The 21189-nt window shown below is 38.9% G+C and overlaps 1 protein-coding gene across 7 annotated transcripts in view; it reads left to right on the top strand.

The window, feature by feature from the left end:
• SDK1 (sidekick cell adhesion molecule 1) overlaps positions 1-21189 on the top strand; it is a 510565-nt gene that overhangs the window by 132345 nt on the left and 357031 nt on the right. For all 7 annotated transcript variants that reach the window (XM_064153645.1, XM_064153646.1, XM_064153643.1 and 4 more), the window contains one exon: positions 17222-17381. In XM_064153645.1, the coding sequence (XP_064009715.1) occupies positions 17222-17381 (160 nt within the window). The remainder of the gene's footprint in view (positions 1-17221; positions 17382-21189) is intronic.

The following is a 21189-nucleotide window of genomic DNA, read 5'->3' as shown; positions in this document are numbered from 1 at the left end:
GAAAGAGCTGGTTTTCACTATGGAAAAAAAGCCCTTGTCCAGGTATTATCAGAACAGAAATAGAACATGCTCAATGTGTAACAGCAAAGAATTGTTCTTAATATAGTTGGCTGGAATTCGTTTCGAAGGCACAAAAATAAGATCCAGGTACATGTAGGAATCTTTAATGTAATTTGCTTTTGGTTGCTTCATGCTGCATAAGGTTTTTAAGTACCAAAGTGGGGGGGTAGGGAAGCCAACCTAGGACTGCACCTTTGCTTTTGTCTTTTACAATGCATTTCTTATGTCCTTTTCTGTAGTATTCTTACCTTCTCAAGTATCTGTCTTTGAAATCAATTTCAGATGTCAGGCCGAAAGTTAAAGATGTTGGCACTAGTTGTCACAGATCAGAGTAGGATGTCTCATTAAACTGAGCAAAGAGAGTGCGAATCACCTTTAATTTTCAGATTGGTTGGTCTTTAATGTTAAAGTGAATGTGATTGATGCCTTGCAGAGTGAAATGTGCTAATGTTTACTGAAACTTCTCTTAAATATTTGAAAGTACATTTCTGTGTCTGCCTCGTATGAATGATTTTCGTTTCCTGTGCTCTCCTTTCTTGGCTAATGGCCTCTAAAAGTGAACTTTCAGAACAAATGTAGAACAAGTCAGGCATGCCCCTGTTGTGTTGATAATATCAACTTGACAAATGTATTCTGAATTTTGCCTGCGGCCATTAAAATGGAAAGCGAAGTCTGAAGTGTTTTATGGGAGGGTTGGGGTTTTTTTATTGCTTGTACCAGCAAGTACTGTACTGATTTTGTCAAAGGAAAAAAAAGAATTTTTATAAAGCACTTGCCCTATTGACTTCCAACCAGAACAATGTATTTTGATCCATCTTCGTGTTATTTTTACTGCTTCATTGTTTTATTTGCTATTATTGCACTTTTTACTTCTGATATAAGCTAAAGGCCAGGAGTCTGAGTTAAATAACTGCTATGTTAATGCTAATTTAGGCTGACTGTTTATTAGTTGAACTTGTTTTCTATCCCTAGTGAAGAGAAACAGCAGAAGTTGTTGTTGAACTTTGAATGCAGGGTTTTCATGATCCGGTTGCATGGGCAGAAGAGAAGGTCAGGTCTCTGCTTGGGTTCTTCTCATCTATAGCATTTTCCTTAGTTTTATTTATTTTCATAGTTGTATTTGAGGTACATTGTAAACATGAAGTAGAAGGATAGAAATCATCAGCTTTTGTCGGATACAATGAGTTGGTAAGAAGCACACGTAGAGAAGTGTCTTAGGTCATTTAACTTATGCTACTTCAATGTAGAAATAATAATTTTTACTGAGAGTCTGCTGGATTGGTCTTTGTCCAATAAACATTTCCCATAACCACAGAACATGTTAATTTAATGTGTTTTCACATTAAAACGGTGTCAAAATAAGTACCTGTTGAGTATTGCTAAACAAAGAGAAAAACAACTAATTTGCTTCTTAATGAGGCAGTAATAATGTGCTGGCATTTCACTCTGTTTACTTTTAAGTCAGAGAGGGTTTCTGGTTGAGCTGAATTTCAGAAGATCTCCTCCATAAACAAGCCTTTTAAAATCTGTGCTCTTTAAAGACATTTTCATAAACCACACTAATGAAAGCTCTGATTGTGGGGGAAAAAAATGTATAAAGAGGAGTATTTAGATGACAAAGTATTTGGAATATACCACAGGAAGTGAAGTTTTGTTTTGGCTAAATCCTTCTGCTCAGATGCTGATTGCTTTAAGAATAGAACAGGTACATTACATGCTGATTCCTACAAGAGTAAGAACAGATCCACTACGGACACTTTCCCCTTCTTTTTGTCAGTAACACCATGATGGGAAGTAAAGAATGGAAGTGCCCAGAAGGCTGTCCTCTGACTGCTTACTGTGATCCCTTAAATTTCTCCTCTGCCAGATTATGTGCTCTTGCCTGGCAATTAGAACTTGCAGAATGATGTTTGTTCAATAAAGTATCAGAGTATCACTAAAGGATTACAACTGTGTTCTGCTTCAGAGACCTCCTCCTGTTAAGCAAATAGATACAGGCTTATCTTTCTTTTGTAAATCCCTTTTTGATATTTAAGAAACCATTTTCCAGGTATTTCTAGAGGACTCTCTGTAAGTTGTTTGTACAAGTTTGTTTTTTCTGTCGGTAGAATTAGAATGGTTTTGTGAGCACTTGTGATGGTTTGTGATAGTTTGGCTCAAACTAGCACAGCACTTCAGGTAAATGATTTCACTGTAAAGCTTTGGATTGGAAAACCAGAAAGTATGCACTGATATCTTTTAGGTCTGCATCAAAATATGTGAGGAATTTGAGAGTCAGAAGAGAACAGTGGGTATTGTGTGTGACTTTTAAAGCTCAAATAGCCCAAGCTCTTTTTGGGCTGGGTTGGCATTAAGTATCTGGTGAAAGGTGAAGCAAGCTTTGTTGATCTAGTCTCACCCATTGCTTTCCTAAAACAAGTTAGTGCTGATGTTAGACAAAGAACTGCTCTTTGTTTAAAAATAACTTGAAGTTGCCAGTCCTTTCAGAGAATGTAATTATTTCCTCTGGGGAAAAAAAGAATAACATAGCTTATCTACTCAAGGAAAGCATTTAGGATCCCTTTTCCTGCTTTCTTTGTCCTGAAATAATTGGCTTTTTTTTTTAGGAAGAACATTTCTGCTATCGACATTTTTTTTTTTTCTTTGGTGGAGCTTGGTGAAAATAACCTTAGTCTGTATTGTCCTGGTTCTGTACTCCTAGTGAATGCGTGGGACAGCAGCTATGTGTGTCCCTTCTCTCCTGTAGTTTAATAAAGGAAAATATTTTGAATGATAGCTTTTAGTTTTAACAAACAACAACACAGTTTTGGCTTATACATGCATCTGGTCCGGTTCCTGAATTGTCAGCTCGATGATGTATGTGAATGTATCCAGCAGAGACAGATGACTGGAGGGACTTGTGGAATCCTGCTGAGAATGAAGCCGACAGATTGTTTCCCCCAGTGAAAAGTTCTACAGAGCTGGTAAACCCACCCAGGGCTTAACTCTTAACGGGATACAGGAGTTCTCCTGAACTGAAGTTCAGGCTTATTCCATATTCCTTTTTGAATGTACATCTTCATTAGTGTAAAGTTGTGTAGGTTCAAAAAGAAGAGTAGAGGTTTGCTTTTCATTTGTTTGACGCTGCTAAGCAGGATTTAGCGAGACTGTATTTATTTAATTAGACTCCAGCAGAAATGAGCTGGGTTGCATGAGAGTAGGATTATGATATAGTATAATAAGTGCAGCATGTAGGACTGTGGTGGCTGTTTTTCTCCTTGACAACTTGTGCATTATGCACCAGTGAGGTGCTTTATGTTGCTTTTCTGTAAGCTTTATGTTGCATTGCTGTAAGTCTTCTGAGTTTTGTGTTGGCCAATCACTCAGGCACCCTTCCTGTCTTCTGACTCTGAGTTAATGTTGGACAGAAAGGTTACATGTGCAGATTCCCTCCTATCACTTAGATAATGTTTTCAAATCTCTGTGAAGTGACTTGAAGGCTCACACAAAATTCTACCCAGCTTGGAAGCCAAGCTTTACCTAAAGCAGTTGTTCATTTTTTTCTTTTATAACCATGCTCCTTCTACCAATTTAGAATGACTTTTTTGATGATCTTTTATCTGTGTGTTTGAGACAAAACATTCAGTCACCGTCCTTGGAGGTGTTCAAGAAAAGACTGGATGAGGCATTTGGTGCCGTGGTCTAGTCGACTGAATAGGGCTGGGTGCTAGGTTGGACTGGATGATCTTGGGAGGTCTCTTCCAACCTGGTTGATTCTATGACAATCTCTTCACTTCTTGGCCGCAGGAGGCTGACCCTACGAGTTGTTTATGTAGGTTTAACCTATCTGTACCTCACGCATAACCTTAAACCTATCTGTTCCTTCCACATGTAGCAATCTTAACTAAGCTAGCTATGCATGTCTCTTCCAAGTTGGCATATAGAATCATAGAATCAACCATGTTGGAAGAGACCTCCAAGATCATCCAGTCCAACCTAGCACCCAGCCCTATCCAGTCAACTAGACCATGGCACTAAATGCCTCATCCAGTCTTTTCTTGAACACCCCCAGAGACGGTGACTCCACCACCTCCCTGGGCAGCCCATTCCAATGCCAATCACTCTCTCTGTGAAGAACTTCCTCCTAACATCCAGCCTATACTTCCCCCAGCACAACTTGAGACTGTCTCCCCTTGTTCTATTGCTGATTAAGTGGCTGTATCACTGCAATAAAAGGGGATTATCTGGAGAACAATTATTTAACTATATTGGTGTTTGAATTGTTACTCTGGGGTGCAACACTGGCAACTTCTCTTGCATAAGTTGTCAGTATTATTAAAGGTATTGCACTGTTGTGTAAGAATGCCTGAACTATTAGACCAAGTAATTTCAAATTTTTATTTGTTTGGTTTGGGTTTATCTATTTTAGGTTTTGTTTGGCTTTAAAAATGTAGTTAAATAGAAGGTAATCTTTTTCCAACTGGGTTTGTGGGGAAGTTTATTATACATGGTCTTTTTCTTCCTCTGACTTAGCCTCGCCAAGCCTTTTGCAATTACTAGGGTTTGTTTCATAAATGTGCTAACGTGACTAGTACAACTTGCTGCTTGTTAATTCTCATGACTGTTGTCCAGACTAATATTGCTAATGCAGTAGAGTCTGCTTGGGCTAAATTTAACATTATGGTAATACAACACAGAAGACTCTTTTTATTTTCTAGGCAGATAAATTGCACTGCAAGACAATGATTACATGAATTACTTCCAAAGGATAACACATCTTCAAGCTTACATTCCTTAACCTTTTGTAACTTTAAAAAGCTTCTCTATACAATATCTATTTTTTTTAATGTAAAATGACTTTTTTATCTCTTCTGTGATTTGGACATAATACATAATATATTGTGTAATTACTTCTTTTGTCTTGAAAAATCTATTCATACTAGAAGCAAAACAAAAATCCTCTCTGTTTCAATACATAATTATACAAATTTTTATATATACACACTTCTTATAATGGATTTTAAACAATATTTTATTGATTCACTCTTGTTGCACACAGAGTAATAGCTTTCAGTTCTTTGGAATTTCCTAATTTTAAGACATTTAATGTCTTCTTTACAAATGGCTCAAATAAATAATGACTATTAGCAACACTGTGAGCTCTTTATCCCTTCAAGATGCTCAGGTGCATTAGTACTAGCTCTTAGAATGATTTGTAACTGAATGTTGTTTTTTATTGCAGTTCTTAGTGCAGTGAATGCAATCTTTGAAATTAATTTATGACCAAAATTTCACTCATCTTTTTAAATTGTAAGCACATTAAATCCAGCATGTTTGCAAGTAGTAGAGTAGTTACCAACCATGCTGGAGTTATTTTCATCATGTAGTAGCATGTTTAGGTGGAGGCACAGTGCCCTGAACATAGGGTTATGATGCTTCAGCAAAAATGTACCTAAAAGTTTGGGAAGTCAAATTCATTGCTTCCTACATCCTGTAGGATGCACAGAGTTATAGTTGTGCATGCAGAGAATCTTCTTGTGCTAGCTTAAGGCTTGGCATTAAAACCAAAACAAAGCCAAAATGAAAACCCTCAACGCCCCCCCAAAAACCCTCAAACAATAGCCAAGCCTCTCAAACATCAATGAAGTTATGATGTTGTTTTCAAAACACTATTTAAGTTCCCTCTCTGCCTAACTGGGGTTTAACCCTGTCTGACTTAGAAGTAAATCTTCTATTTTTCTTTACATGTCCTTTTGATGTATGTCATCCATCAACGTTAGAAAGAACAGTAAATGCATTGATCTATTGCTGCACATGGCAAGTTAAATAACACTTTATGTAAGAAGTATTGATTTATGAAATCCAGTGTGTGTAATTAACATTAGAACTGTCAAAACTTGAAAATGGTATTAACTTGCTGCTTATTTATAACCCAAAGAAAATGAGATAAAATATCCAGATTAATAAACTAACTCCCCCTTTTTTTTGTTGTTTTGCCTTTAGATATGTCAACCTAAGTTATGTTCTCAAGAACAGTGATATGTTTCTTCCAGTTCTGACAAGAAGAAATTCTGTGTTTCATCAGTATTGTTGAAAATACTTCTGTAGTCTCTAAATCTGTGCCTTAACCCCGAGTTGGAGAAAGAATTCCACTTGGAGAGTTTTGAAAGTGTTCAGTGTGAAAAATGCAGAAACAAGGGACAATATTAGTGGAAACTGAGGTAGCTAATTTACATCAGGTTTTCAAGCAGCCTTTGATCTAGCCCTTAAATAGTGCGGCTCCTCTGCAGCCAAGTATGCAAGGTATGCTTTCCTCTTTGTACATTGAGTGTAGTGTCCAAATTACACACTGAGATACTTTGAGAGCTCTGCAAGGGTGACTTTGTGCTTCTGAAGTAAGTGCTAACCAGGTGCCTGTTACAAAGTTTGTTTAAGATGATGTCAAAGATTTCAGTTAAAGTCTCTGACCTTTGGACTGTGCTTTGATTGTGGTTCTGTCCGAATTCGGCATTGCATAAGGATGTGAACAGCCCTGTCTCTGTTCAGTAAAGCATATGATTGTGTGCTTACCACCCTTGAATTCAGTAGCGCCACTAAGATCCTTTGAATTGAGTTGTTTGAGGCAGGCTTTATCCAATTTATAAACCTATTTACATTTTTCAAGTTTAAAGGGCAAAAAGAACTGCAAGTAACACATAAACAAAATAACAATAACACTAAGGAGTGGGAGTTGTTTTGTAACAAAGGATTGTGCATGAATCATTTCCCCTTCAGTCCTGTTCATCAAAAGAGGTGTGTTTATGTCTTTTATGGATATTCATAACTGCTTTGCTGTTTGGAAATAGTTTTCTCCTTGAAATAATAAATAGGTGGCCTTCCATAGCTTTTCAAGTCTGGCAGTGCCTCTGCCATGCCATTGTTTCTTCCTGCTGCTCTCCTGTTTCTCTTCTGGTACTTCCAGACACTCCTCAGCTGTTTACCTTTGATTCCATTTATCTTCTGCAAAACAACCAACTGCAAATGCCTGGTGCTAAGCATGAACTTGTGGAAAGCACATTTATGGTTTTAGCTTCTCTTTGCTCTTGAAAGTTCTGAAGGGTTTCGTCTTGCTTTTGCCTGTCAGTTATTTAGTGGATATAGATATTGATGGATAGATACCAGTGCGGTCAGACTGAGCCTACAGCAGTTGGAGATTGTAGATCATACAGTAGCAACAGTGGCTTCCTTTACAGTTACAATAATGAAAGTAATCCTTCTATATTTGGATTTTCTTTCTTTAAAGCACTTTTGCTTTCTACCTGCTGTGTGCTGAGATTTAAGCAGTAACAACTTATTTCCTTGAGAGCTCTGCAAGTCTCTGTAAGCATCACTAGATAGAAAGAGAAAGTAGGGAGGTTATGCTTTGATACCCCATTCAGCCCAGAGAGGTTCTAGGTTTCTTCAGAGACTTTGGGTTGATTTTGATACTTAATGGACTCTTTTATTTGCTGGCTTCGTACACTGTCATGCCTTTTCCTCTTGGTAAGTCTGTAACTCTCTTTAAGATATCTTCATAGCTTCTCCCAAAAATAATTCTGTAGCCTTTTTGGTGGATGAAATACACTCAACATAACTTAAGAACATCACCTTGGGTTTTACCTTACAGTAGATATTCCATGCATTCCTGAAGTTATGAATTGTGATTGCCTTCTAATATGCAAAGAAAAACCCAGGTGTTTCTTTTCCTTAACTCAACTGAACTATTACAGAAGGTCAGAAAGTGAAACTTAAACAAAAAGTGTAGAAGTTAAACAGGAAAAGGAAATCTTAGTAGACCTTTAGGTTAATACATCAGGAGCTGCTTGAAGCTCAGTTAAAATATCAACTGTTTTTTTTCCCCCCCATCCTCATCTGGTCTGCTACAGAAATCAATTTTAAGACAGGAATGATACAATTGTGTATGAGACAATCTTTCTCATTGGATTGGGGAATAACAAAGAGCATTTTTTGTTGACTTTGAAGTGGAGTGATGTTACTGACCACTGTCTTTTTTTTTCTGTTAGGATCTAGGTCCTCCAAAAAACTCTTTTATGCTTCTGTGGACCCTCCTACTTTCAGTTCTCTTTTGAGTGTTTCTAATAAAAATTGAGAAGTCTTTTCTCAAAAGGGAATTATTCCTCAAGAAGTGATCCTGTAGTGGGCTTTAAATAGATAACAGTGTTAGGGAGTAGGTGTTAGGAATAGGTTATGCTTAAGGACTTTCAAGAAACTGGTGATAGATTTTCTTTTTCATTGTGTTTTCCGCTATTGTAGCACAGCGTGTAAATATATGTGGGGGGGGGATTCCTTTAAAGCTCTTTGTAGGGGAAGATGGAAGAAGTCTAGAGAGAATAGAAAGTGTTTGTGCCTTACAGCAATGTAGAAAGGGTGGAAATTTAAAAAAAAAAAAATCCTGTAGCAAGTCCTTTCTTGGGGTGTGTTACAGAATCACAGAATCAACCAGAATCAATCAGCCCTGTCCAATCAACCAGACCATGGCACTAAGTGCCTCATCCAGGCTTTGCTTCAACACCTCCACTGACGGTGACTCCACCACCTCCCTGGGCAGCCCATTCCAATGCCAATCACTCTCTCTGGCAACAAGTTCCTCCTGACAACCAGACTAGACCTTCCCCAGCACAACTTGAGACTGTGTCCTCTTGTTCTGTACCCTTCAGGTAGTTGTAGACAGCAATGTGGTCTGCCCTGAGCCTCCTCTTCTGCAGGCTGCACACCCCCAGCTCCCTCAGCCTCTCCTCCCAGGGCTGTGCTCCAGGCCCCTCACCAGTTTCACCACCCTTCTCTGGACATGTTCCAGTATCTCAACATCTCTCTTAAATTGAGGAGCCCAGAACTGGACACAATAGTCAAGGTGTGGCCTGAGTGTTTTTGGATTGTAGAAGGTTCTAAGGGAATAAATGGTGATGTTTGTTCTTTTGAACATTAGTCTTAGTCAAGAATTGGGAAAACCATATATCTGTTTACATCCAGAAAGGAGGAGCTTGGAAGCAAAATGGAATCTGCTGTGCCACTTAAGTGATTCTGAAATAGAGAACTGATGTATCAATATAACAAAAAAAGAAAAAAAGGGAGAGGGGGGAGAACTTTTAATTAAATATATTCAAGTATTGGGATGCAACACTCCTGCCACTGGGGACTCCTATTCTATTGAATCCTTGGAAGCTAATAATAACTGTGCATTACAGAATGTTTAGTTTTCCTCCTGGGATAGCATGCAACAGGTATAGCACTCAAAAAGTTCAATATTTCTTCCATCCCAATCATAAATCCAGTTGGCAATTACCCAATAGCTAACTTGCCAATTAGTTATTTGACCTATTGAAGGGGAAAAAAAAGTTATCCACTGAAATTTTGTCTCTCAGTGAGTCTGCATTTAAAAGAAATAAATGTCACTTATTGTAGAAATATGTAGGTTTCCTCACAAAACTTGCTGAGTCCTAAAACAATTTAATTCCATCCCAAATTAAACCCTTAAAAGCATTATCCATCAACCTCAGCTGATACTATATTTGCATTCAGAGATTCTAGCAGAGGTATCCAACAAGTAGGTTATCTTTCTTATCTATAGGAAGGCAGAATTGAGTCGTGAGGCCTCATTTACATAGAAAATGGAGGAAGGAAGAGTGATTCAAACAGTCACTTCAGTATTATTCCAATATGAAATCAGATATCATCTTTGATCAAAGTTCAGGAAATCCACTTTAAGCAAATGCTTTATACCATTGTGAAAAAACTCTTAACTACAGCACTCTATGTGAAAAACAACCTGATATTTTAATGAAATATTCACTGTGGTGCATCAGTCCTTTGCAGTCCAGGCTCAGAACGAGGCAGTAAAATGCAGTTTAAATTTAATTGTTGGTTCTTGGTGATTGATATCAAATTTCCAGCCAAGAAAACCTAGATCTCAAATATCCAGTATTTTGGGTAGAATAGCTTTCTTGCAAATCAATACAGTTCAGGTGACTGAATGGTCTAATGTACGTTTGATGTTGTTGACATTTTATGAATGGATCATATACTAACTTTCACAGCATTGTGATGATGCCTTTTAGAAGGTTTGAATTCAAAAGAGGATGGATTCAAATATATCTGAGTTCAATCTGACTTCCTCATACATTTCCCAGCATTTACTATGTAATAATTTTAAATTCTTATTGCACAGAAGCTGTTGAAGTTCATTTCCACAAGAGAATACAACTTGCATCCAGAGCTGGCATGTATATGCAGGCATGTCAGAAACTAAGAGAGTAAGATGAAAAGGCCCTTTTTGAAAATGAAAAAGAGAAAAATCTTTTCCATATCCAAGTTGGGAATAAGAAGGAAATAGTCCTGGTTCCCCAGAAGGTTGAAGTTATCAGCTGTCAATCAGTACAGAGGAGCTTGTAATCACCTGGATGTCGTCTGAAGCATCAGCTTGTGATGCCATTGCTGAACTTTCTCCTGCTCTTGACTGGATTCTGCTGTCCATAGGTGTACCTGCCTTCTTTGGATTACTGAAAAGGCTCTTCCTCTCTTTAATTTGGATTTCCTGACTCTAGTTGCCTTTTTAATGTAACTGTTCTTTTGTGTTATGAATTCAATGCCCCAGACAGATCTTTCAAAATACCTTTTTTTTCCCTGGCAGTTCTCATTAACCTACCTGAAGATGGCTTGCATCCCTTTTCCTTGCAAACAGTGAGAGCAAAAACATTTCTGTGTTGTTGCTCTTCTCCTGGGTTGATTGTTCAGCCTCTGTAATTTATTTATCTAGTCTTCTTTTCCTGGAAAATTCCTCAGAGACATTCTGTTTGTTTTTCTGTCTGCCGATTGTAGCTTTAGACATGCGTGTGAGGGAAAGGTGCTGTGCATCCTGCTTCGACTAGGGACTAATAAGCTCAATATAGGGATGCTTTTTAATAAACCAGAGTCGTATTTTTGTTAGGATTTGTTGAGAAATGTATCTCAGTGAAAAATATATTCTCAATATCCTATCTGTTGAGTGAACTGAGCAATGGAAAGACAGCTGCTGTAATGATATTTGTTAGTGACTGAGCTGTGTGTTTGCTCCGACTTGCTGATTTATGAGCAGGTTAATCTACTTTAAATATTCAATATTGGCTCACCTAAAAATGACTTCAAAGTAGAAATACATAACAAAGGCAAACAGCAATGACAGTGGGGATTCTTGTTCTCTGCTCTCATGATGTTGTTCTTCCTCTGAGTGTGTTCAGGACTGATTTTCTCAAGATGTGAGCATGGGATTTTACCTGTAATTGCTGATATTCAATGTTTCTGAAGAAAACAATGCTGAGACTTCAACAGGGTTGTTGGAATGTTTCCATTGATGTTATGCTTCTCTGGAGTATGGTAACAAAGTGTTTAAGTTGCATCTTTAATTACAATATATGAGCTCCCAATGGCTAGGGCAACAAAACTGCTTTCGAGATCATCTACCACTCTGTAGTAAGTGGAAGATGACTTTTCTTTATGTGTTTTATAAATGTAAGCCATTAAAGAGCTAAGAATCATTAGCCAAACATTGTTAATGTATTTATTAGAGCACATTAGAGGTCCTTGAGATGATGCTTTCAGTTTCTGAGGTCATGTTCACTCATGCTGTTCTTCGGAGATAAGTTTCTTTGGTTAACTAATGGGTAGCAACTCTTGGAATTTTCCTTTCCGTTCCATTCAGTACAAAGGTGTGCAGTCAGGCAGCCTTCTCTTCTTACAGATCGTGTTTGTAAGTTCATGCCTGAACATGATTTTCAGGAGGAAGAGAGTAGAAGCAAGCTCTTGCCTTCGCCGCGATGCATCTGCTAGGGCTGGGGAGAGGCCCCAAGTAGATCACAGCTGCATAAACAGAGCAGAAGCAAGCTCTCACCTTTGCTGTGATGCATCTGCTAGGGCTGGGGAGAAGCCCAAAGTAGATCACAATTGCATGTAGCACCATTTTTGTATTTAGATGTCAGCATTAATCCAAATAAAAGTGTGTGGGTGTTGCTGTGTTAGGTCCTGAAATTGTGTTTTGAGATAACATCCATCTAAGCTTTGCATGTAGCAGAGAAGGAAAGTAATTGGGTTAACCCAGCAGTGTAATAGAGCCCTTGCACTTTAATGATGCACAAAAGCAAGGCAGATCTGTTTTGGAGCAAAATTCCAGACAATTTTGGCATATTCAATCCTATTTTTTTTTCTGGAGATTTGCATAAAAATAATTCTGTATCATCCTTTTAAGGATAGCAGTCAGGATGCTGGTGGCTGAATTTGACAATCTTAAAGGTCTTTGCCAGCCTGAACAATTCTATGATTCTGTTAGTCAGTTTGGTAAGCAGATTTAATGAAAATTTGTTGAAGGTGTCTACCTGTGCCAACAACTTGGCACCTCATTATTTCACTGCTCCTTGCAACTTGGATAAATGTTTTTATTATTATAATTTTTATGTTTAAATCAGCATCTCTGAAGAGCCAGAGGGGGCTGGAAGAATTAACACGTTTAGCATTTAAAAGAAAGCAATAGTGGATGGCATCAGGGCTTGCTTTTAATTTTTTTAATAGGAGGAAAACTGTTTTATATAAGAATGTTAATTCCAATGCTTTATTATTTCTGTTGTAGGACTCAGGCTTTTCATTAGTTTGTTTTCCTCCATCCTTCAAGAGAATAAATCAGAAATGCTTTTATAGCTTCTAAGCTCTTGGCTGAGGAGACTTTACTGCTCTCTACAGCTGCCTGAAAGGAGGTTGTAGTGAGGTGGGTGTCAGTCTCTTCTCCCATGTAGCTAGAGATGAGGGGAAACTGTCATGAGTTTGTGCCAGGGGACGTTTGGATTGGGTATTAGGAAAAAAACATTGACTTAAAGTGTGATCAGCCATTGGTGGAAGTAGTGGAGTCATCATCCCTGAAGGTGTTCAATAAACATGTGGACGTGGAATCATAGAATCAGTCAGGGTTGGAAGGGACCACAAGGATCACCTAGTTCCAACCCCCCTGCCATGGGCAGGGACACCTTACCCTAGAGCAGGCTGGCCAAAGCCTCCTCCAGCTTGGCCTTAAACACCTCCAGGAATGGGGCCTCAACCAACTCCCTGGGCAACCCATTCCAGCCTCTCACTACTCTCCTGCTGAAGAACTTCCTTCTCATGTCCAGTCTGAACCTGCCCACCTCCAGCTTTGCTCCATAAGTGGAACATGGCACTTGGGGACACGGTTTACTGGGCATGGTGGTGTTGGGTTGATGGTTGGGTCTGATGATCCTAGAGGTGTTTTCCAACTTTATTGATTCTATGATTCTAAAGCTAGCCTCATGGTGAGCCCATCCTCTAATTAATAAAGTGCAATTATCTTGTACCTTTCAAGTGACCACCTAATACCTTGCATCCTTTAGCCAGTTACACCTTTCTTCCACTGTCCTTCCTGAGATGGCTTTCAGCTTTCCTGCCAGTTTTCCTGTTTCCCTGGGATGCTCTATAAGAGCTGAACTTGTCATTAGAGGTCTCATTTAAGATTCTGGTTTCCATTACAGCTTAAAGATGTAAAGCTTCGGATGCAGCACTGTTTTGATCATGTCTGAGGTGTGAGCAGCCCTGTGCCACAGAAATGCCAAAGTCATCAAAGCTTTACTGCTACCTCTCTTCATGGAATCTTTGCTCAGTATTTTATTTTCATTTCTGCTTTCAGTGAATATTTAGTGAGCTCTGATTACATAATTGAGTTTGATAAACTGATGGCATGTGATTGATGAAAAAGTCAGGAATAAAAGATTAGAAGATAAAATTACTTCAAGGATTTAAGTAAATCTTCCAGAGAGCTGGGGCAATTTATAAACCATGCTATATTCTTTATAAAAATATTCCCCCAGGTCTATTAAATTTTAGCTTCTGCCAGAATTGGATTGTGTTTTGAGAATCATTTTCATGTAATACCAGCGTGATTGTGATATTTTAAACAGGAGATAGCTTTGAGTGGGTTGCAGTGTCACTGGCTTTGGAATATTTGAGTAGGAAATGTAAGGCTGTATGATAGACCCGTGGGAAGCCGTCTTTGTCTTTCAAATAAGCCATTTTTTTTCTTGGAAAGAAGTAAGTTAGAAGGAATAAGAGGATAATTCAGAGTGAAATAATGAAGGAGGTTATACTGTTTGAGTCTTTAAATCACTGAAAAACAGGATCAACAAATTGCTTGGGTAGAGGTTTATAGTGCAGACACCAGTTTCATTGTAATCTCCCTGAATGGCTCGACTTTCATCAAGAAGGAATAGTTTAACAACCTCATTTCATGAGTGTCTCTGTACTCACAGGCCAATGTCATTTACTCACATCATGTCAGGGGACTAAGCATTTCAAGTGACCAGTTGCACTCTGTTACAACCCCTTCCCCCATATACCAGCACAGCTGCCTGCCACTGCCTTTTCATCTCCAGAGGAAGTCTGGTACCTTTAATCTTGCAAAGGTAGAGTGTCTGTCTTGTAACTCCTTTGGGGACTCACCAGAATATCTGTGATAAGATTTAACATTTCCTCACTTGTTTAGAAATACCTCTGTTAAAAAAAAAAAAAAAAAAAAAAGATATATATATTTATTTATATATATTTGTTTTGGGTGAAACACTTAAAATTGTCTGACCTATTTTTTTCTTTATGGAGTTTTAAAATATTGGTTGATTTTATTAGTTAGAAGAAAATGGGATTTGAGATAAGATTTCTTCACACAGTATATGCAATCACTAAAATAAAAAAAAAATAGCTTTGCAGAATATAATCTCAGCCAAGTAATAGAATGAAAAAGTACAAAGAAAAAAACCAGCCCATCAAAAATCTGGGTTTTGCCTGGGACGATCTGCTAGTTTGGAATTGCTCCTGTTTTCTCATGTATTGGGTTGTCATAGCTTTTTGTGTTTCCAATTTAAAGAAAATATTACTGATCTGCAGTGGTCATTAATCAATTGATTAAACAGCAACTTCTTTAAAAGGCTACAAACCAGAGAGGGCCCCTACCTCAAAATGCATTTCATTTGGCTTTAGTTCTGTTGGTGTAATAGTTTGTAAGCATTGCTTTAGGATGGTGAGCTGGGTTGGTTTTTTTTTTTTCCTGCATAAACAACTATATCTTTCTGAAGCTCAGTTCTAAAACCTAGGGAGACAATTTGTCAATACAAATCATCAAATGTGTATGCAGCTGATGTTCGACTTCATAGCCAATTGTAGCAAATAGTTTGGCAACAGTCAACCTGTGACTCCTTCGCTGCCTTCAGCCGAAGCGCAGCTGCTACCCTGGGACTGGACAATTAGGCTGATAATGACTCTGTGTAGCTGCGTGGGCTGCCAAGTAATAAAAATTCCCTGATAAGAGGCAAAGTGAAAGATAAGGGCTTAGAAAGGTTGACATGACCAGATCTAACAGCATACCTGCTTCCATGCCCCCAGTCTGCAGCAGGACACTGGGGCACCATGGAAGCCTCTGGTACCCCTTGTCTTGAGCTCCTTCTGCTCTAATGAGTGTGGCTGCTGCCTTGTGGCTATCAGCTAGTAAAGATTATACAGTATGTGAGCAGACAGCCTTGAATACAACATAAGGTTGCTTCCCCATAAATGATAAAAGACAGCTTAAACTCTTTATATAGCATATATAAAATTGCTGGAGCTTAATGTGAAATCAGTTTTAAAAGAAAGATCAACAATTTCACTGAACAGCCAATTGCACTGCAGCAATATTTGTCTCTTTTTTGGTTTATATATAAAACACATATATATAAGGACAGACTGAAAGAGTTGGGGCTGTGCAGTCTGGAGAAGAAGAGGCTCCCAGGTGACCTTCTTGTGGCATTCCAGTATCTGAAAGGAGCCTACAAAAAAGCTAGGGAGGGACTTTGGAGGCTAAGAGAGAGACAGGACTAGGGGGAAATGAAACAAAGCTGGAGGTGGGGAGATTCAGACTGGATGTGAGGAGGAAGTTGTTCATCATGAGAGTGGTGAGAGGCTGGAATGGGTTGCCCAGGGAGTTGGTTGAGGCCCCATCCCTGGAGGTGTTTAAGGCCAGGCTGGAGGAGGCTCTGCCCAGCCTGCTCTAGGGTAGGGTGTCTGTGCACATGGCAGGGGAGTTGGAACTAGATGCTCCTTGTGGTCCCTTCCAAGCCTGACTGATTCTATGACTAAAATACACACACCCTGCAATCCTAAAAAGCAGAGTGCAGCAATTGGCTACCTATTCAATATTATTCCACTTTTCTAATTAAATGCCTGACTTTTAACTTGGTTATTTGTAATATATACATAAGTATGCTGATTTTGATTATAGGAGAACTTCTAGGAGTAAGTCTGTAGTTCTTACATAGCTAAAAGTAGAAATTGCATAAAGTGTGAAAATCTAAATCTTCCAGAGGTGATGAGGGTTGGGTCCCCAGCAGATGTAGACTTGTAATAAATCTGCATTTGAGCAGAGCTTTGGCAATTCACCAGTTGAGAATTTTGCTGCTTGGAGTATTTTTAAGCATTTGTGATCCACGGGAGAACAAGTTTGAGACTGGATGTGAACCTTGAACATTACTGAAGTACCCTAATTCAAAATCTGTTAGTGGTTTCAGGTATTCTAATTTAATGCATTTTGGTGGCAATAATGTTGAAAAACACATTAATCTTGCCATTTTGTGAGGTGGTTGTTTTTTTTTTTTTTCCCTAAAGTCTTTTTTTCTATCAAAATTCTTCATTTACCCTGAGACTTCTCCTGCTGTGATAATCATTTCTATCCAAGATTACTTTTCTGGTTTCTTTTTAAGAATGGGGGAAAAAATAATAAAAAAAGAAGCTTTGAGTGGATTTATTCCTCCTGGGGCAGGGTGGGGGTGGAAGAAATCCAAGAGGGCTCTTCACTGCCTGCCACAGCAGACAGTGCTGAAATTCTCATATGCATAAGCAGTAAAACATGGACAAAAGCTTGTCTGAGTGGGCACTTCTCTTCTAAAGAAGTGCCAAGGACTAGGATTATCAAGATCTTGTGAAATCTGCCTCTAAAGCGTAGTTATGAATGCAACAGTATAAGCCTTCACTACTGAATCATCTTGTCTCTTGGTTTACAATGGCTGTTTTGTCCAGAAAAAAACTACATGTCTGTGGCCTGTACTAGACTGACTGAAATAGCTCACAAACCCATCTTCTCTTTGTATTCCAGGTGATGTTGCACCATACTTCAAGACCGAGCCAGGCTTGCCCCAGATACACTTGGAAGGAAATCGACTTGTGCTTACGTGCCTTGCCGAAGGCAGCTGGCCCTTGGAATTCAAGTGGTTGCACAATGACAGTGAAATAACCACCTACTCGAGTGAATATAAGTAAATAAGAACCATATAACAATCTTCTTTAAGTCTGATTGCAAAAAAGCAAACCTCGAAAACAAGCACACCCCACCCCCCCCAAATCCCCAGTGCCCCAGAACAGCTGTGTAGATACTGATAACACTGACAATAATGTTTGTCTTGAAAGACTGTTTTTTGGAAACAAGGAAGGTCTCTATGAGAGAATCTCCTTTGCTAAAAATAGTGTATCACACTTCAAAGCAAAGACCTAGCATGGAAGTTTCAAGTACCAAAAGTGCTTTTTACTGGAGATGTAACCTTACATGTACTGATGATAAAGAGTGGGCATTTTCCTTAGCTGAATGTTCCCTGCGCTGCGTTATTCCCCCTTGAACAAACCTAAGCTCCACAGGACTGTTCTTTTCAATAAGATCTAGAAGAACATGGTCGATCTTAACTTGCACATGAAACTTTTGGGTTCACTTCTGAGAGCAGAAAAAATAATTTTATAGTTGAACAAACTGTTGCATGATGATGTACTTTGCTCTCAGGTCCTCTCTAACTCCTATACCCCATTCCACAAGACATCAAGCAAGAGAAAAAACATACTGTGGCTAATGAGAGCTACATTTTGCTGATAGGCAGCAGATGGCTGGCCAAATACCAAAGTGTAAAACAGCCAAGTTTTGTCATCTTGTCTTTAATGGGATCATTAAAAGGGTCTCCTTTATGCAAGTGATAATTTCTGTAACCTTATAGAAAATTAATATTTATGCAGCTTACTCATTGCTTTCAAATTTTGCTGAAATGACCTAATGAATTCAAAATCTACAAGGAAAAAGGGGGTGTGACAGACACATCTTTAACAAACAAAACTAAATGCTGCACCCCTGTAATTACGTTGCTTAAAGTAGGGAAAAACTGTGGTAACAGAATGCATCCAATTGGAAGACATGGGGACCTCATTGCTGTCTACAACTATCTGAAGGGAGGTTGTAGCCAGGTGGGAGTTGGTCTCTTGTGCCAGGCAACCAGCAAGAGAACAAGTGGACAGTCTCAAGTTGTCCTGGAGGAGGTCTGGGCTGGATGTTAGGAGGAAGTTGTTGGCATAGAGAGTGATTGGCATTGGAATGGGCTGCCCAGGGAGGTAGTGGAGTCACTGTCCCTGGAAGAGTTCAAGCAAAGCCTGGATGAGGCACTTAGTGCCATGGTCTAGTTGACTGGACAGGGCTGGGTGCTAGGTTGGACTGGATGATCTTGGAGGTCTCTTCCAACCTGTTTGATTCTATGATTTTATGATCTCAAAGATCATCCTGTTCAACCTTGATCAAGCACTGAACGGTCAGCACTAAATCGTATCCTTAAGTGCCAGGTCCATCACTACAGTCAGAAGTTACAGTATAGATTAGAATAAAAAGACAGATAATGACAAAAAAAAAGTCCTTTATTGTTACACATGGCAATCCAGAATGACTTTTCTCAAAGATGTTTTAAATTGTAACCTAAGGTTAGTTCTAATCTCAATATTATTTACATATACAGAACAGTAGGGAAAAAAGTCCCTTAAAAACATTAAAAAACGTGGGTTTGGTCTTTCAGTACATGAAGTATTTAGCAACTATGTTTGCAAGCAAACATACAGCTCTAGGTGAACTTTCCTAGAATGCAAAGAATTCTTTTTTAATTTGGATGACACTGCTTAGTCCTGAGGAATTCCATCTATTAATGATTGCCTCGAGATACAGTGAGACCTCAGAGTGAGCCACAGACACACAGAGAAGGGATTTGCGAATGCTTTCTAGAAAACCCCCTCAACTCTCTAATAACACAATTAATCACGGAAGGTCTGAGTGTCACTTTGTGCAAATGTCACCTCTTTTGATCAACAACAGCGGAGTCTGTTGTAGTTTCTTGGTGGTAGGAGCTGACAACAGCTCTTAACCACCTAAGATGCTGAGAAAGTAAGACAGCGAAACGGCATGGAAGGACAAAATGCATACAACGTAGAATCAACAGAAAGCAAAGATTAGAACTCAAGCTTTGTACTAGTTGCTGAGAGACTCAGATTTCATGATGATACCAGCAGAAACCTGAGTAAGAACATGTGACACTTTGAAAGTAAGATCAGAATGCTCTGGTGTGTCTTAAATAAGTGCACATCCTAATTCAAAGTGCTAATTTCAGACTGTAGTGCAATGTAAGTTAGAATCACTATACTGGCACACCTTTCCCAAGCTGTGTGTATATGTAGCTGCATACAGGACCTCACTTCTTAATACTTAACTTAATGTAGGCTAGTGAATTACATAAATTATATGTATTCATTTTACCCTTTTTTAATATCATTATTCTTGTTTCTAATTCTAATTAAAGCATCTTCTGCAGAGGTGATTAAGAAAATAGGCAGCTACTGATTTATCATAATAGAATCATAAAATCAGCCAGGTTGGAAGAGATCTCCAAGATCATTAGGTCCAACCTAGCACCCAGCCCTGTCCAGTCAACTAGACCATGGCACTAAGTGTCTCATCCGGGCTTTGCTTGAACATCTCTAGGGACAGTGACTCCACCACCTTCCTGGGCAGCCCATTCCAATGCCAATCACTCTCTCTGGCAACAACTTCCTCCTAACATCCAGCCTAGACCTTCCCCAGCACAACTTGAGACTGTGTCCCCTTCTTCTGTTGCTGGTTGCCTGGCACAAGAGACCAACGCCCACCTGGCTACAGCCTCCCTTTAGGTAGTTGTAGACAGCAATGAAGTCTGCCCTGAGCCTCCTCTTCTGCAGGCTGCACACCCCCAGCTCCTTCAGCCTCTCCTCACAGGGCTGTGCTCCAGGCCCCTCACCAGCTTCTTCACCCTTCTCTGGACACATTCCAGTATCTCACCATCTCTCTTGAATTGAGGAGCCCAGAAGTGGACACAGCACTCAAGATGTGATAAAATAACATTGATAGAAAATAGTAATTTAGAAGTTAAAGCCCAGCTACCACTACTGCCACTATAGCACAGTTAGAGATAAGCCAAACCAGATTTTGATTCTATAGAAATGCAAAGCTTTATGCTTCCAAAAAGGATTATATGGCATAGGTGCATTAGGATGTATGAAATCAAGGCAAAGATATGCTTAGACATAAACATAAAAGTTGAAATATTTAAACTTTGACCCTATAATGTTTTGCTCTGCAGTTTTCTTGGGTAAATACTCTGTTTAAATGCATGAATCTTTCCTACGTAAGCAGCTTCTGCTGCAATTTGAATGATCAATCAAAGATTTTCGGTAATTGATATTACTTAGTGTGTTTCAGTGAAAGCAATGTCTGTATTTCAACAAGCTGAAAATATTCAAAGCTTATTTTAACACACTGAGTGAAGAACTAATTGGAGCCTTTGCATTTTTGACATTGGTGACCCTGAATGAACAGCTTTTCTTGTGTAACGATGCTGAGGATGTGCACAGCCTGCCTCTTAGAGTGATTGTGCATACACCATTTTCCATTAAGAATTTATAAAACAGCCTTATAAATTCTTTGTGATCTGAGATACATGGAATGAATCAATATTGCTGACTGCAGGAGCAATTTTGGTTATGTCTATAAGTTACAGTCTTTACAGTTCAAGCAATGACTTTTTCTTTGGCATTTTTTTCTCTCTCTCTTTGTTTTCTTTTGAACTATATTCTGGACCAGCTGTGTCTTCCATATTTGCTTTTGTGACCTGAAGATCTTTATTTGAATCAAAGAAAGTGAAGTTATGTCTAAGCAGCAGTACATGTTCCTCCCAAACTGCTTAAAAATATGTATTCTATTTGTGGTTTTAACATTGGACACGTTTTAATGTTATA

The sequence above is a fragment of the Pogoniulus pusillus genome, chromosome 13 (genome assembly GCF_015220805.1).
Source record: "Pogoniulus pusillus isolate bPogPus1 chromosome 13, bPogPus1.pri, whole genome shotgun sequence".
Lineage (NCBI taxonomy): Eukaryota > Metazoa > Chordata > Aves > Piciformes > Lybiidae > Pogoniulus > Pogoniulus pusillus.
The sequence above is the reverse complement of the archived record's forward strand: the minus strand, read 5'-3'. Positions and strand labels throughout refer to the sequence as shown.